The 16,261-nt window shown below is 45.6% G+C and overlaps 1 protein-coding gene across 1 annotated transcript; it reads left to right on the top strand.

Moving 5' to 3' along the window:
• The first annotated feature begins 9,864 nt into the window (after window positions 1-9,864).
• On the top strand, window positions 9,865-14,545 carry LOC119404703 (isochorismatase domain-containing protein 2). Its single transcript, XM_037671346.2, has 3 exons — window positions 9,865-10,135; window positions 11,096-11,345; window positions 13,660-14,545. Exons 1-3 carry the CDS (start codon window positions 9,940-9,942, stop codon window positions 13,841-13,843), a joined length of 630 nt encoding a protein of 209 aa, XP_037527274.1. The 5' UTR covers window positions 9,865-9,939; the 3' UTR covers window positions 13,844-14,545.
• Window positions 14,546-16,261: the final 1,716 nt, after the last annotated feature.

Genomic DNA, 16,261 nt, shown 5'->3' with positions numbered 1-16,261 from the left:
TAATGTGCAATACTCGTTGGCAATTAGCGTCTAAAAGAAAAAAAAAGCGAGTTTCTACGGCACTAGTCAGCAGGAAAATTACGTAAATTCACTGCTGTCTTGCAGGTTCCCTAATAAAGATAAAGGAATTTTCTCTTCATAGAATCATAGAAAGGGCCTTGCTCCTTCATTATGTAGAAGTTCACAGTAGCAGCTTGTGTAGTTTTGCCGCTTCATCGGTAATGCGTGACCAAGTACAGCCATAAACTGCCGCATTGACACAATAATAATTCATCAAGTTTTCGTCAGAACACAAAGCAACTTCGCATGGAAAATAAGTGTAATGTAGTCTACGTAGCCACTAAATATTATTGTTCTGCTTTGAAAAGTAGAAAAGATATTCTCACAAAAACTTTTAATATTTTGCCCATTTTCATTGGAGCGTAAATAAATTACTAATTATTTTATGGCTAATATCTCTTCATAGAAACCTTAAATAGCACTTCTTCTAAAGGCACGGTAAATTTGGTCTTGTTATGTTGAACAGTTTCGCCGTACTGGCAGTACAACGGAGGCTTGTACAACGAAAATGCCTTTTGTTGCTCACACTATTTTCATTGCTATTAGGTAACGCTTCCGAACACGCATTAACACCAGGTGTCATTAGAAAGCGGAGGTCATAAGCCTTCTGAATTATTACAATTAATATTTATTTGTCAAGCGCAGCGAGCACAGTGCGTCCGCAAACAATGCGTAAAATGCGGAGGGGGGTTCGCCGGAGTGGGACCGCCACCTTAAAGGCACATTTAACTTACATAGGCTAGCACTGCTCCATAATGTGAAATGCGCTATACTCCTATCCTAGCATTCGTAAGAAAAATAGAAATTACACGTTGCAACGCACGTTTTTTTATTCAGAAGCGTTGCCAGAAATTTTTTCTGAGGGGGGGGTTCAACCATCCTTCTTTAATGTTCGTGCATGCGTTTGTATGTGTGCGTGTATATATACACATGCAAATTCGAAAAAAAAACATGGTTGATCCCTCCGTCATAGGAATCGGAATAACACGAAAATAAAACGTGCCCTTATAGAAGTAACTGAATGTTTACTGTACATTGGTATAAGAGAGTTTGCACAATGTATATTGATGTCTGGCAGCTATAGCACCGTTTAACGTGGATACACCCACTTTGATGCTTGGTGGTACATCTCCATGCGGACGACTAACGTCCATGTCCAATGATTAAACAAAGCCTTGTGGTAGCTGTAGTAGTTAACGGTGAAGGCGTAATATTGAACGAGTTGTGATAGCCAGAAGAGCGTCGCATATTGGACGCAGAACTTGGTCGCCATCCTGCGGCATGTTAATGTGTGATTAAACACCACGGCACACTAGAGGGAAACACAAAGCGCGTCGTGCCGCCCCGGTAGCCCGGCCACAATTTTTCTCGAGGCGAGCGCGTACGCGGGGAACGCGGTGACAGCCAGGTGAGGCAGGCGCGCGTCCCAGAGCTATTTTTGGTTTGATTAGCGTGATGTTATGAACGAGGCCGACGCTTTTACGACGCTTGCGTTAAGGTCGCCACCTCGCGGTGTGTTAAGGCATTGGCAAAATTGCACTTTTATTGAAAACGCGCCGAATGGGACAGACGTGTAACGCGTTGCTGGTACTAATCGCGGAAGCCACAGTAATGATGAATTACTCTACTTTGCCGCTCCCAGAGGGCAACACCACCCCGCCGACCGGGAGAGTGGTAGATATAAAAGGCGCGTTTGTAAAGAATCTATAGAGTCTGTGACCGTGGCGCAGTGGATAGCGCGCCCGGCATCTGTTGTTGCGGACCCAGCGGTCGTGGGTTCAATGCCCGTTGACGGAACTTTTTTTCTTTGCCATCTGATAGTGTACATTTTTTCGACGGCATTTCCGTGACGGAAATACGTCACTGAAGTCTTGGTGGACCCCGACATAAAACACTTTCGTGTTAAAATGTCGGGGGGGGGGGTTCAACCCCCCCCCCCCCCTTGGCTACGCCCCCGGCGCGAGGGTCCACGGCTTAGCGCCGATAAGTTAATGAGACGCCGATGGATTCGGACAAGTATTGGTGCATTGCCAATTGTTACAGAAGGCGTGCGTCTCTCCGCGCTCGGGTGACGATATTTTGTTGCTTTTTTCTCTTTCGGAAAGCTCCCGGAAGCGTTTCGGCGGCAACGATAATTGCTAGCGTTCCGCCAAACGCCCATAAGCTGTCACTCAGCGCACAGCGTGACGCAAATACGGATAAGGCACGCATTTAGCACGCATTCATCGCGAAAAAAAAAAAAAGAAAGTAGGAAAGCGCAGGTAAAAGGACAAGACAGAGGCGTTCTTTGTCCTGCTGTCAATTCTTGTGTTCCTGCTCTTGCTCGTAGTTCTTCCGGTTTTTCCAGCAAGAAGCTTTATTTTTTTTTCTTTTTTGCCAACGGAGGACGTGAAACTTCGACGATTTTTACGATACGGCGTACACTAAAGGCAAATATTAAGTCGACGTTGATTGCTGAAATAGCGGTCCAGAAACCTCGTAGTGCTACTTTTATGCCAAGGAAGTGTTTATTTTGAAATAAAATCACGTTTTAGTGGTCCGCATCGCGTTAGCGCACTTCAAATCACCCGCCTGAAAGCAGTCTTCCACACGTCACTGCCTCCGTGCCCAACGTTGCCCGCCTTTACTGCGCGGCCGCCGAGTCGCAGCAGAGTGAAAGTAGCGGGACCCACAGCAGCAACAACGGCCATCGAAGCTCTGACCTGACTTTCTGTCAGAGCGACTTTCACGAGCGCGCAAAACACACGCGGCAGTATGCGATCCCGAAACTACCACTGAGACGCGCCCGCGTGAGCGAAGCAGGGCGCCGGGCGAAGCGCAGTTCGGCGAAAACGGAACCTTTGAATCACGGGCGCCGTTCCCCATAGCAACGCCACAGAGGTTCTTTTTTTTTATGAATCAAACGGAAACGAACAAACAGCATTTTATTACGTCTTTTGATGCACGGAAGGTTCTTTTTTTTATTGCTGCTAGTTTGATTACTAGTGATTTATTGTAGGCAGACTCTCATACGTCATCGGGATCACTTCGAAAATGTCCCACTCGTGGCGCTCATCATGTGGTACATTTAAAGTCACTTTAGGTACATTTAGCTTAATTTCTCGGTAAGTATAGGGCACTGCTGTCGATAATATTGCCGTTTTAGAAGTTGTCATACATTGAGCTTTCACTCTGACATAAATTGTTGTTTGCCTTTAGTGTCCCTTTAATGACCCCTTGCGTACTATGAAAGATAGAATGCATTTGTAGATCGATGCTTATAGCGAACAGGGTGGTTGCGCAAACGTGGACACATCGGAAGAGAACGATACGACGCCGACTCTCAAATGAAAGGGCGCACAGTGACGGAAAAGAAGGTACACACAGAAACTCATCTGCGCATGCTCAGGTATGGAGCGCCACCTGTCAGTCGGGCACACGTGCGGGATTACACGAGAAATAACTGCTTAGACATTTCATTTCACCTGTAAGCAAATTAATCGACAGCTGGCTCGCGCGTGCGCTTCCACTACTAATGGTACGCTAAGCACCGACCACTAGACTTTTTTCGTTCCTAAACGGGCACCCTGGCTCTTCGAATTTGGGCGTGCATTTACAACCGCGACAGTGCAAACGTAGATTAGATGGTGATCCTCTGGTTAACGACCTCGCATGAGAGAGAGAGAAAGAGAAGAGGAAAGGCAGGGAGGTTAACCAGAAGAACGTCCGGTTTGCTACCCTGCACTGGGGATAAGGGAACGGGGAATAGAAAGAGAAAGAGATAGAGAGAGAAGGAGAGCACTGCACGTGCAAAGGGGTACAATCAGTCACTGAGGCTGAGGCTGACCTACATTACATCAGCGCTCTGATATTCCATTGGGGAATCGCGGCCTTTGAGAGGGCCGTGGGCGAGCCGTTGTGATTACTGCAGCGCTGAAAACACTGGATCGAGAACCTCCAGCATTTGCAGGGCAGCTCGGGCAGTCGGAGTGTTCAGCTTATTCAAAAGCATGAATATGGTGTTCAGAAGAGAGCGAAGCATCGCAGCAATGTCCTTGTCTTTCTCGGGCAAGTCGTGGGGAACCAGCGCTGTCGTTGACTCAGTCTGTGTCTGCTGCGACCATTGGAGTCGCTGTGTATGGTGCTGTGGCTTTGGCTGTGGCTGTGGTTCTGGCTGTGGTTCTGGCTGTGAATCTGGATGCAGATTTGGCAATGGCGGCCATGCTTCAGTGTCCATGTGCTCTGGTGCGGCCTTGTCCTCAGAAGTCGACTCGGGCGTGTCTAGCCTAGGAAGCAGAGGATGAGGTGTCACCTGTGAACTGCGCTTCACAGAGTTCCTTGAACCTCTACGGCGTCGGGAGCGTCGCTTTGTGACGACAGCAACAGCTTCCCGACGAGACGAGCGGTCTCGCACCATCTGTTTAAGGATTTCGTTTTCCTTCTGTTTCTTGGGGCACTCATTTGACGAAGCGTCATGGGACCCGAGGCAATTGCGGCACTTGAGGACCGTGGCATCACAGGAGTCTGCAGCGTGTGGTTCGGCGCAGCGCGAGCAAATGATCGTGCTCTGACACACGGCGCTCACGTGTCCAAACCTCATACATTTGCGGCATTGGAGTGGCCTTGGGATGAACGGTCGTACAGGATGCCGAAAGTGGCCTACCTTGACATGCGAGGGCAGAGATTCACCCTTGAATGTTAGTTTTATACAGCGAGATGTGCCCATGCGCGACATGTGTATTATAGGGATGCCATCTACTGTCGGCTTCACCAGACTGGGCAAGTCTGTGCTGGAAACAGAGACGTCCACATCGTAAATGACACCAGTAGTGGTATCACTGGCCAATGGGATGTACGAGCGAACCTTTATGCCATCAAGTTCCGTAATTTTGCTCAATGTGCTCAGTGCAGTCTCATGTGCAACGTCGACAGCCAAGACATTTTTGCGTGTGTTGACTCTCACGTCCCTTACTTCATTTGGCACCGCCGCTTCGAGAAGCACCGAGACTGACTGTCTGTTGAGTTGTCTCAGGTTATCGGTAGCGAGTTCTGGTACGAAAATAATCGTACTGACTGCGGTCTCCCGAATAGATTTCAGAGTTGACTTGCCTGAAGACAGGGGAGGCCCGGTGATTCTTCGCTTCGCCTTACGGCGTCGTACAAGCTGAAAGTCGTCATCGGACCAGTCCTCACTGCTGAGCGAGTAGACACTGGTTTCGTCGTTGTCCGTAGCACTATGGAGCCCAGTGCGCTTCCTGGAGACCGCCGCCGCTGTCGTCGCCATTCCCAGCAGGGCCCGGGGACGTCTATACTTGCATTGGCGCCAGAAACGAGGCGGATATCCAGCGGTGAAGGCAGAAATATTAAGAAACTAGTGGATCGGTAGTCACAAGCGTTCTGTAAAGGGAACACTTTGATCTTTGATTAACACAACGGCCCTAGTGCCTTACGTAGAAATGGCCTAAGGAACTTCATAAATCCCACCGGTACGACAGTTTAAGTTTATTGGCGTGTTCTACGGCGCAAATATGTCAGTGCTCTTTTTGATCGTTCAACCGCTTATTCCTTCTCTGCGAAACGACGCAACAACGTTAACACCGTTTCACTTCCGACCTTCTTTAGCATGTGCGATAAGGAACGAATGTAAGGTGTAGCGCTACGACTCTTGAAGCTTTTTGTAGCGTTAGCTACACTTGCCTAGCCGGAGCCGATTTCGCGTGGATCCTCATGAGCCGTGCTGCGCATGCGCGAGGATCAGTGATGTCACACAGCTGGGTCACCCATTGGGTCACCGGAGCTGGCATCTCACGCGCTCTCCGACACCGCCACGCGCGGCTCGCCGCTGCTTGTCTGCGGGTTCAGGAGGAGTGGCGTCGTAGCCGCGGCAGACAAACTGGCGCCGCTGGCGCCGGCGCGCGCGCTGACTCCGCCACCGCGCGCGCAGCTATTCGCCTTCGTTGTGCAGTCGCCGTCTGCTGGAGCCGCTTGATAGCGCCTCTAACTGGCGTTTGCAGGTGGGTAATGCCATGGAGAAGGAGAGCGCAAATGCTGCTCAACGGCGCAGAAGAGCCGAGAAGCTTATCTCATCGGATGCCGAAGTAGTTGCCTGGCAATTAGCGGTTCAACGTACGAAGAATGAACAGAAGAAGGCTAATAATCATAGATAATCTGGAACGCTAAGAATAATCAGCTGAACCTTTGCTAACGCTACGTATATCCTGGCATAGCCGAGCTAAGCCACTGCAAATTTTTTGCAACCACGTTCGGGCTTGACAAAGTGAGTTGACCTTTTTTAAGCGCTCAGAGACAGTGACTGTAGTAACGCGAGGGTAACTTACTTCTAAAAGACGCGTAATTTGAGCATTATAAAGCTGGTGTTCATTTGATGCATTTGGTGCAGATTTTTTCCAACGTTATAACGTTTGGATGAAGTGTGTAGAATACCTAGGGGATGTATTTACGGCACACGTGATCCTCCTGAAACGTGAAGGAAATGGCTAGGAATCGTATCGCGCCACTCCGAGGCAATTAATTAGCAAACTTCAATTACCCTTCATTTACTTTAAATTCTTCGCTTACTGATGCAACGGTGCATTCAATTTAGTCTCTACTAAACTAAAAATCAATGGTACACGTAAGGAAAACCTTAATTACACAATCACCTAGGACGTTTTCTAGGCGTTTGTCAATCACGCTAAGCTAAATATTGCTAAAAATAGGGTCAACCTCAGAATTTATGCAAATTCAAGTTCTGCACGAAAAACGCATTTTCTCCACCCAAGCAGCGGTGACTTTAGATAGAAGGAAATCCATTTCAAGAAGAGCATTGACTGACTCACAACATTTGTCTACAAAAACAGGTTCCTGCACTTGTTGATTAATATAGTCATTAAGATAATTTAACAACCCGTCATGAGGCGAGGAGTAGTAAAGGTATTCTCTATCCATACTGAAAGCTGAACACCCACTGGGATTCTCCGTTTGATAAAAAATTAAAAATTGTACTACAAGTCCTCCCGCTCACATTAATCCAAGTAACAGCTGTTTTACTCCAAGCGCCAGTGAATTTAATCCAGGTGCCGCGCATTTAATTCCAGTGTCAAATAAATTAATCTATGCGCCACGTATATTTTAATCCTCAAGCCAGTCAATTTAGTACCAAGTAAAGATAAGACACTTGCGAAGGTGTTCTAAGAAGTTCAAATAACGATTAAATGTTCTAATCTTGCGCCCAGCAGGCACAACTGAAGAGCATTTATTATTCAATAACTCTGTCACGTGGCACCCCTAAAAATGCCTTTCATGTGCTATACACTCGCACTTTGGAAATAATGTACTGTTGTGAACATTATATTTCCGCTATGGAGACAATTCTCAAGTGGCTAACGAACTGCTATGACAATTACATTTTATGTAAGAATTTATCGCGAGGTGGCCCCCATTTCTGACGTAGTTATTATGCTGTCTTAGCCTGTCATTCAGGCATTGTTCGGTCTGGCCTACGTAACTTCTACCACACGATCTCGTAGACCACACCCTTCTGACAGCTTACATACTTGCTCGCGATACACTGCCGAGATTGTCATTGCGTTCCTGACTTTAGCGCCTGCGCGGTAGTCGGCCGAAGTCCCGATAAATCAGTAATACTAATTATTGAGGCTAAGAAAATAACCGAATCAGGTGATCTATGGGTCAGCGTTGCCTCCATTTCATTATCGCCAAGAGAGTTACGCTACTTGAATGCGACTGCGCATTGAGGCACGACGACGGCGCGCTTGGTGTATAAATATGTTCCATGCTCTTTCGAAATAAATCTTTGTTGGAAGTGGCGCTCCGTGTGTGTGTTCCTTATCTTCGTCCGTGTCTTATTCGCGCCTTAAACTTCAATTACATATTATGTTTTGTGTGAACATTTCAGTTCCGTGAATACTTGTGTTTGTCAACTTTTGTGTTGCGTGGACAGATTTTCTATTGAACAACTTGGACTGAGTGCGTTGGTGCTGTACTTTATGTGCCTTTGTATAGCCTTTTGTTTGTTTTCTACTACGCGACGACAACCATTGTCGTCACGCGTAGTAGAAACATCTCGAGGAGGAGTAGCCACGGTCGATTGGCACCGACCTCTCTTCATATGCATTTAATAATAATAATAATAATAATAATAATAATAATATAATAATAATAATAATAATAATAATAATAATAATAATAATAATAATAATAATAATAATAAACAGGTCATGCAAAATGCAGGCATTTGATGGTTTTGCTAACAGGCATTGAAACGGGGTATCAGAAACAAGCCATTGATTTCTAAAACCGATAAAGGTAGGCTGAAAAGCGCATCACATGACATCTCGTCATTTTGTTATCTACAAGCCCCACTGACATGAATGCCAAACATATCAGTTTGGAACACTCTCCGCGGTTTTCGCCAGCCCATGTCGGATTCAGCTCATCGCCCACAGTATGTGCACAACCCGAGAACGCGGGCGATACGTACACGACGGATTGATATTTACACGTATGTAATTAAAATAGCCAATTAGACTTAATCATTAACTTTATCCTGCTTGTTGAAATCATGAACGAAAGAAGGGGAATTGAAGGGCTCGTTTTCTTTGTTAGACACAACTTTAACCATAACCAACAGATAATCAAGCCAAGTAAAGTATAGGGGACGTTATCTTGTAGTATAAGTATGAGATAAATGTGAAGAAATATAAGGGGGGGGGGCGTCTCACCGCAACATCGGCAACTTCACCCACGGTTCCCTTCCAGTTCAGTCGTCCGTCTAGCCGTTGTCAGAACGGCGTACCAGATCTTGGAGCGGCAGCCTAACAGAATGACGTAGTCAGATTAAAGAAAGTGGATGCGTATGCATGCTCATTATATATAAGCGAGGTATGAAATGGCAAATGGTAGAGGGACTTACAAGGGGAGCTTGTGGATCATTAGGACATCCATGCGAAGGAGAAGGAGAAGACGCACGTGGCTGCAGATGAGCTGTGGGTAAGTATATAGCGATAAAATAGATAACCGCAGTAAATGTGATGCCAATCGTTTCACAAAATCGATTCGAGTTCTATTAACACAGCATTAAGTCAGCTGTCCAGAAACAATAATATATCGGTTACGTGCCAAAACTGCGATATGATTGTGAGGAACGCTGTATAGTGTAGGGCACCGGAAATTCCGACCCTCTGGCGTTCTTTAACGTGCACTGACATCGTACAGTGCACGTTACAGTGCACTTTCGCCTCCATAGAAAATGCAATTACCGCGTACGGGATCGAACCCGTGACCTTCGGGTCAGCAGCCGAGCTCTGTAACCACTGTGCGACCGAGGCGGCTCGAGAAAAGGTTAGCTCGTATTATTCTTTCAAATGATTCTCGTACAGCTACGATTTCCTTAATGAAATTAGACTTTGGCCTAACTAAAATACAGCTCGCAAGAAAAATATATTCTCCTCTCCGTCTTTTTCACAGCACCTTTTGACAAAATACCTCACTTCTGCAAGAACTTCGTTCAAAATTTCCCTAAATGTAATTCCGTCTTCTCTTCATTATTGTTGAAATTTTTATTCCTTCTGTCGTACAAACGTGTTGCTTCGAACTTATTACAGCCATGAGGCCTTATGCCCACAAATCAAATATGACGCTATTATAACCCATAATAAACAGTGCAGAAAGTTACCGCCCCTACACCACGTTGGCTGAAGTAAACCTCAGCTTCAAATGTACCGCGAAATTCGAAACTAAAACACTATCCGCCGCCACGGTACGAAACACTCGATGTTGCGTCGGATACTCCGCGGCTGAATCGTCCGACCCGCGGCGACGCAGGCTGCAGACAGTTTTTCCTTATCAATTAATACAACTCTGGCAAACACTACAGTTATGACGACGCAAGCAGCTGTGCGAAACGTGGGTCGCCTTTCGACCCAAAAAACGGCGATATTCCTCTGCGACATGCAGGAGAAGTTCAGAAAGACCATACAGTACTTCCCGCAGATTGTGGCCGTCTCTCAGCGGCTGCTGAAAGCCGGGCGCGCTCTCGATATGACTGTCATCGTCACCGAACAGTATCCGAAAGGTACGCTGACATTAGATATGCACGCACGCTCGTTACAGAGACACGTGTTATCTCTAGCGTATGCGAGTAGTGTTATGATCTGTGAATCTGTGCATTATGATCTGTGCATCACCGGGCAAATGATACCGAATATACCTTATCATTGCTTTCGCATTACCAATGCACGTGCCTCCATAGTTTGTTCATTGATGTTGAACGATAACAGTCGAGGAGGTCAAGAGCCTTTAAAGAAGCTCTCCAAACATAGATCCACGTGATGCGAATCGCTAAACAGCAATTTCGTGTTGCCCCTCAGAGGAGTGAAACTTCTTTTGTTTGACTGTTTCGTAACTACCAGCATCGATGTTCGTGATTAAATATCGTAACCTAAACTCTGTGCTGATGTTTCAGTACTTATGTGCACGCTGCAGTTACCTCAACGAATTTCTAAGCTGTCTGCAAATTTCCCACTGTCGTCCAACTGTCTGCGCGCCGACGACTTTAACACCGTGCGATACACGACAAATTACCTTACCAAGCCACTGGTTATCTGCTGCTCACGTTACGTTATGCATGACCAGGTCCACTTAATCGTTGGTCATACCACTTAAGATAACCTCCTCGTTTCATCCGCCCCAATTCATCCTACTATATTTTGTACCCTTGAATGCACGTAAGATGGAAGTTAACAAGTTCTGCGCGATTCTTCATCTTCCAAGTTCCTCGGTAGTCCAGTTACTTCGAGGTCTCGGCAACTCTCTCCTGATGCTAGGCCTAGCCCAGTTCCCAGACACTTCAAATAAAATGCCATCTCGTTGCATCTGTGCCAGAGTCGTTATTTAAATTGTACTTATTGCATGCTTACCCGTTAATTGCTCGCCTACTATGCAGTCGCCAAGTCCATTAGCTCCGTTGTTAGCTGTCCTCCTTTTGTTAGCTGGTTGCACTACTGATTTTTCTACTACTTCAATCCTCCCCCAGGTCTGGGCCACACAGTTCCAGAGCTAGGCCTAGCCGAGTTCCCAGACATCAAGCCGATCGAGAAGACGCAGTTCTCCATGATGACCGACGAAGTGACCAAGACGATGCAGGAGAAAGGACTTGACTCGGTTGTGCTGTGTGGAATCGAGACGCACGTCTGTGTGCAGAACACGGCCCTGGCACTGCTCGAACGAGGCTTCAATGTGCATGTCGCCGTCGATGCCTGCTCTTCGCGCACTATGGTTGACCGGTGAGTGCACAGCTCTGAACAGAGAGTAACCAGTCACTTGTATTCTCAGAAAACAAGGCATGGGCTAAAGCAAACCCAAGACCCATATGCCAAACTGCAACGTAGCGAATAACCGGATGGAACGCGTAAATATACTAAAATATTCCTCGTTTACACCAGCACATAGTGAATGAACATATGCTCACAATGAATGATATATAGGAGTCATCCTAGTTTGTAATAAGACCATTATAACGACATTTGACTGTAATGTGAATAGACATACGCACAAAGGGTAACTTAACACACTCTGCCCCAAAGTAAATTGTCTCCAAGATTCACATTTTTCAATCACACCACAGCCAATAAGTAATGTTGAATACATTAAAACTCTCACAAATTTCCTGAAGGCATCACCATTGTTTAACACGTTAGTCTTCCTTTCGTGGGAACTGGATCGCGATCTTTATAGAACTGGCTACCTTGCTTAGTGTAACACTTCAGCAGAGTATAATCATATACAACTTAAGAATTCCGGAGAGGCTCCGCACAGACTGCCAAAGCACAGGAGCCGATTGCCTTTGTGACTAAAGAAATAGTCCTGCTCATGCACTCTGCAATGTTCGCTGAAGGCAGGGTCACCAGCTGTCCGGCTCATGACAGTCTTGATTGCATGCCCATTGGTGCAGGCTTGTGTGCGTCTGCCTTTGAGGAGGACTTCGAAAGTTCTATCCGACTATAGTTACAGACATTTTGAAGAATGCCTTTCAAACCGTCTTTCACAATTTATGCATCATTACAAAACCTGTGCATTGTAAATACATTTTTTCCTTATTCAAGCATGCATTAGTGGTTTTGCTTGGTGTAGTAAACTTATTAGCTTCCCGACAGCGAGTTAACTAAGACGCTGTCTGCCCCAACCAAACACCAAACCAAACAAACATATTTGGCAGCACAGTAAGTCAATCACTTGGGACTTGCACACCGATTACAGCATTAACTACATCGAACAAATGCTGAAAAAAGACCATTAGATTCATCTACTTGAAGTACGCCTGCCATAGTTCTGCCAGGTAACAGTATCGAGCTGTCCCCACTTGCAGAGAAAATCTCGCCAGAGTCAATTCCTGTCCTTACTCCTGGCCAACAAACGTGCCGTCGACCCCATCGAGTACCTGTCACCATAATAACCAGAAGGAAAGAAGTGTTAATTTTAAGGGCTAATTTTAAGGTCGCAGGTTCAGTCCCAGCCCGCGGCAAGCTATCTTTTTGTCCACTTTTCTTTCTTCACATTGACCTTACATTTACTACTAAAAACATCCCCTATACTTTCCTTGGCATTATTGTCTGGTAGTGCTTATTAATATTGTGTATAACAAAGAAAACGAGCCCTTGAAATTAACACTTCTTTCCTTCATTCATAGCGAGGTTCTCGTTCTGGCAGACTTGATGCTTTCAGGTAGTATGCGAGGGATAATTGGTCAGCTGCCAGCTCGTAATAAGTTCACATGCTACGTGATGCCAACAGGCAAAAAAAGAGTGTTCCACACTCGCCGTCATGGCTACTGGCGGCGCTAACTGACGCTCCCTCGTTTAAATGTACATATATACCCTATAAAGTGGACGGGGGGATGCCCGCCGCGGTAGCTCAGTTGGTAGAGCATCAGACGCGTTACTTGAAGGTCGCAGGTTCGGTCCCTGCTCGCGGCAAGCTATCTTTTCGTCCACTTTTCTTTCTTCACATTTACCTTACATTTACTACTAAAAACATCCCCTATACTTTCCTTGGCATTATTATCTGGTAGTGGTCATTAATATTGTGTATAAGTAACCAGACTAACACAACATGCTAAGCCACATTCCTTAACACTGTACCACACCAGAATGAATACTACATTTAAGAACTCTGTTTTTTTTTAAGAAGAGCAACAGATTGGAACAGACTGAAATATGCACCAGACACCTAATTTGAGTAACCTGTTCGAGATAGTGTGTTCCTCAGTTTGCCTTCCCTGTCGTGACGTTCCATCGTCCTTTTCTTAGTGTTTGCCTATCCTGCCTCGGTAGATCTAAACCCTTGGTATCCAATAAACCAGATGAATGAAAACGATGCACAAACTTCACAAGGGTCTTGTTCAGCCTTGTTGATAAAGCACAGTAGCAAACTTTAAGCAGAGGATTAAAACTGGTACAGAAAGCGGATGTTGTGTTCTTTCCAATCTCATTTCACCGTTTTAAAATTTGTTACGGTGCACAAACAGTTCTTTGTTTGTACCAGGAGAGGTTGGCCTGCAGGTCTCATCATCCTCTCTCTCTCTTTTTTGCACTTAATCAGATTCTTTGGCTTCGAACGGATGAAAGCAAGTGGGGCTTGGCTGACGACAAGTGAGAGCATCATCCTGAGCTTGCTCGGTGGCTCGTCTCACCCAAAGTTCAAGGAAGTCCAGAAACTCATAATGGAATCAGCTCCAGACAGTGGCCTGCTTGGATTCACTCAGAACCGCGCAAGTGCCTTATAGGAACCGCTCGGTGTGCTCATTCGACACTGCCTGCATTCTCCACCGCATTTATGGGAGCACAGATTATTCTGCAGTGATAGTATTATAGTACAGCTTTCTTGTTTTACTTAAGATTTGTTAGGAATAGGAAGCGCTAAAAAGACATTTTCCTTTGTTTTCTATCTTGCAAATGGACGAATATATGTCGAGATATTGTACTGGTAACTAGCACACTTGTAAAAACATCTTTGTGTTGGAGACTTTACGGCTTTATAAATAACATGCTGGTTCGATGGAACTCCAATAACCGGTGTCCACATAAATATTGTGTTATCGATAAGGCAGAGATGTGCAGACGGGCGTGTAAGTTGCGCAGTGTAGCTATTGCTCTTTGCTGGACACTGGACAAAATGTGGTGCTGCCGAAAAATAAAATGCAAGCTATTCCAGCCTCTTTCATTGCATAGGACATAGTCCTCATAGTTAAATGAAAGTGCCACATATTAAAGTATTAAATCAGGGAACTCAGAATGAGAACTGTTGCTTGAATTAATGTGGTTGTTTTCTGCTGGCTTATTCTTTTATGCATGTGTACAGCAAGATGTGTGAAGTTTCTACTGGCAGAGACCAATAGCAATTGCCATCAGTTTGAAGACCTCTGATGCCAAGAAACCAAGTGATGTAGGATAAAATTATCAATAAAGTTACGTTATTTTGAACTACACAGAGTTTATACCTGTGTTCAAAAGTGCACAGCTATGATCCAGTGTATCATATATGAAATGGTAAGTTGTGTTTCTATCCGAGCTTCCAAATGCCTTGCAATCCACAGAGCAAGATCGCTTCTACAGGTTGTCCCACGTAACTTGAGCCAAGACTTTAAAAATGAAAGGCGCATCTGAAGCGAATTGAACCGATCACTTACTATTCTCACTAGCTTATAGCTATTCAGGCTACTTTTATTTGCCCCTTAAAATTGAACCGAACACATGCTATCCTCACTAGCTTATAGATATTTGGGCTATTTTTATTTGCCCCTTAACTAATTAATTATGTTTAATTACCTAACTTTTTCATTATTGGCTGAAGACTCAAAGTGCAAATGCAGAGTTGTGGAGCACCTTGAGAAACCACAGACTGAATTGCTCTCGTACGACATGCCTCATGTAGTCCTTTTTTCCGCATTGCAAAGACAGCCCATGAAATATTTAAAAAAATTGCCAGGGCAGCGCTCAACACGCAGCACAGTCACAGCGAAAGCTGTGAGAGCAGCCTTTCCAGAGCCCATTGTAAACTCTCTTGAGGCAACTAATACAAGTACACATGCAAGGTACCCACTAGGCCATGAACCACACTAACTTTCATGAAGTGGGGAAGCACCCACATGCCATCATTCATCATTCTGTGGATAAGTGAGGTACCCGCTACACATCTGTAAGTCATTATGTGCACTTAGTGCTGTGGCTGATGACGAAGAATTATGGCTGAGCCTTTTATAATGAGCATTCAATGAGCCACTCATTGCGCAATTCGCATTGTGTGATGCCTGGTTGTTATTTTACTCTTCTACGACGCTATATTACGTATGTTAACACGATTCCTTGACCGACATGACACCTCTATAGGGTATTTTTGTGAAGGCTGTTTCAAGCACCAGTGTGGCTCTGTGGCAGATTACTTGATTGCCACAAAGAGGGCTGGGTTCAAATCCCACCCGTTCCTTGAAACTTTTTCTTATTTCTCGCGACGGCGATTACGGACACAAGCGGCGGCGGCATATAATTACAGTGCCAAAATCGGCTCTTGTGATCTCATAACAGCTTTTGCTGTAATATATAAGGGCCTCAAACACTGTCACGAGAGCCATGGCCGAGAGCACAGAGTGGCTGCATACTAATGGCTAGGTAGGTGGTGCGTGGAAGCAAAGAATAACAGCCACCACTGATGGTATCTCTGTCACCCATGTTGACTTTACATCTTGAAAAGTGAGGTTGAGGGCATGGAACCTTACCCGCTGTTAGAGGTGCTTGTTTGTTTGATGATGATAGTCGGTAACAGCGGCCAACGCTTCTAGAATTTGTTTTCTCATTTTGCGCAATTGTGCTTACGGGCAGTGGCGGCGGACAACTACCCCACTGCCGTTGTGACCTGATAACAGCTTTCACTGCAAAAGCCACATGAGGCAGTGCATACTAACTGCCATCGGGCTGCTCCCAAACATATAATCAGTGAACAAGGTCACCTGCAGACTGTGGCCATGGGTAAGTGGTAGAATGTTTTGATGGTGGTGGGCATCTGGGACTCCGGCTTGCATCGGATGGTGGCGCTGCCGAGGAGATGAACACCCAAGATTGAGGGCGACGACGTTGAGGTAATCGCGGGTGAGGAACAAGGAAAATTTTCTGCAGTCTCTATTTGGTGTTGCGGGTTATACACAGGG

The sequence above is a fragment of the Rhipicephalus sanguineus genome, chromosome 9, assembly GCF_013339695.2.
Source record: "Rhipicephalus sanguineus isolate Rsan-2018 chromosome 9, BIME_Rsan_1.4, whole genome shotgun sequence".
Lineage (NCBI taxonomy): Eukaryota > Metazoa > Arthropoda > Arachnida > Ixodida > Ixodidae > Rhipicephalus > Rhipicephalus sanguineus.
Note: the sequence above shows the minus strand (reverse complement) of the source record. Positions and strands in the feature narration are given on the sequence as shown.

Excerpts from the sequence above, each read along its gene's own strand:
- LOC119404703 (XM_037671346.2), top strand. The coding sequence starts at position 9,940 with ATGACGACGCAAGCAGCTGTGCGAAACGTGGGTCGCCTTTCGACCCAA. Across the intron at positions 10,136-11,095 it reads CACCGAACAGTATCCGAAAG|GTCTGGGCCACACAGTTCCA; the intron begins GTACGCTGACAT and ends ATCCTCCCCCAG. Across the intron at positions 11,346-13,659 it reads TCGCGCACTATGGTTGACCG|ATTCTTTGGCTTCGAACGGA; the intron begins GTGAGTGCACAG and ends GCACTTAATCAG.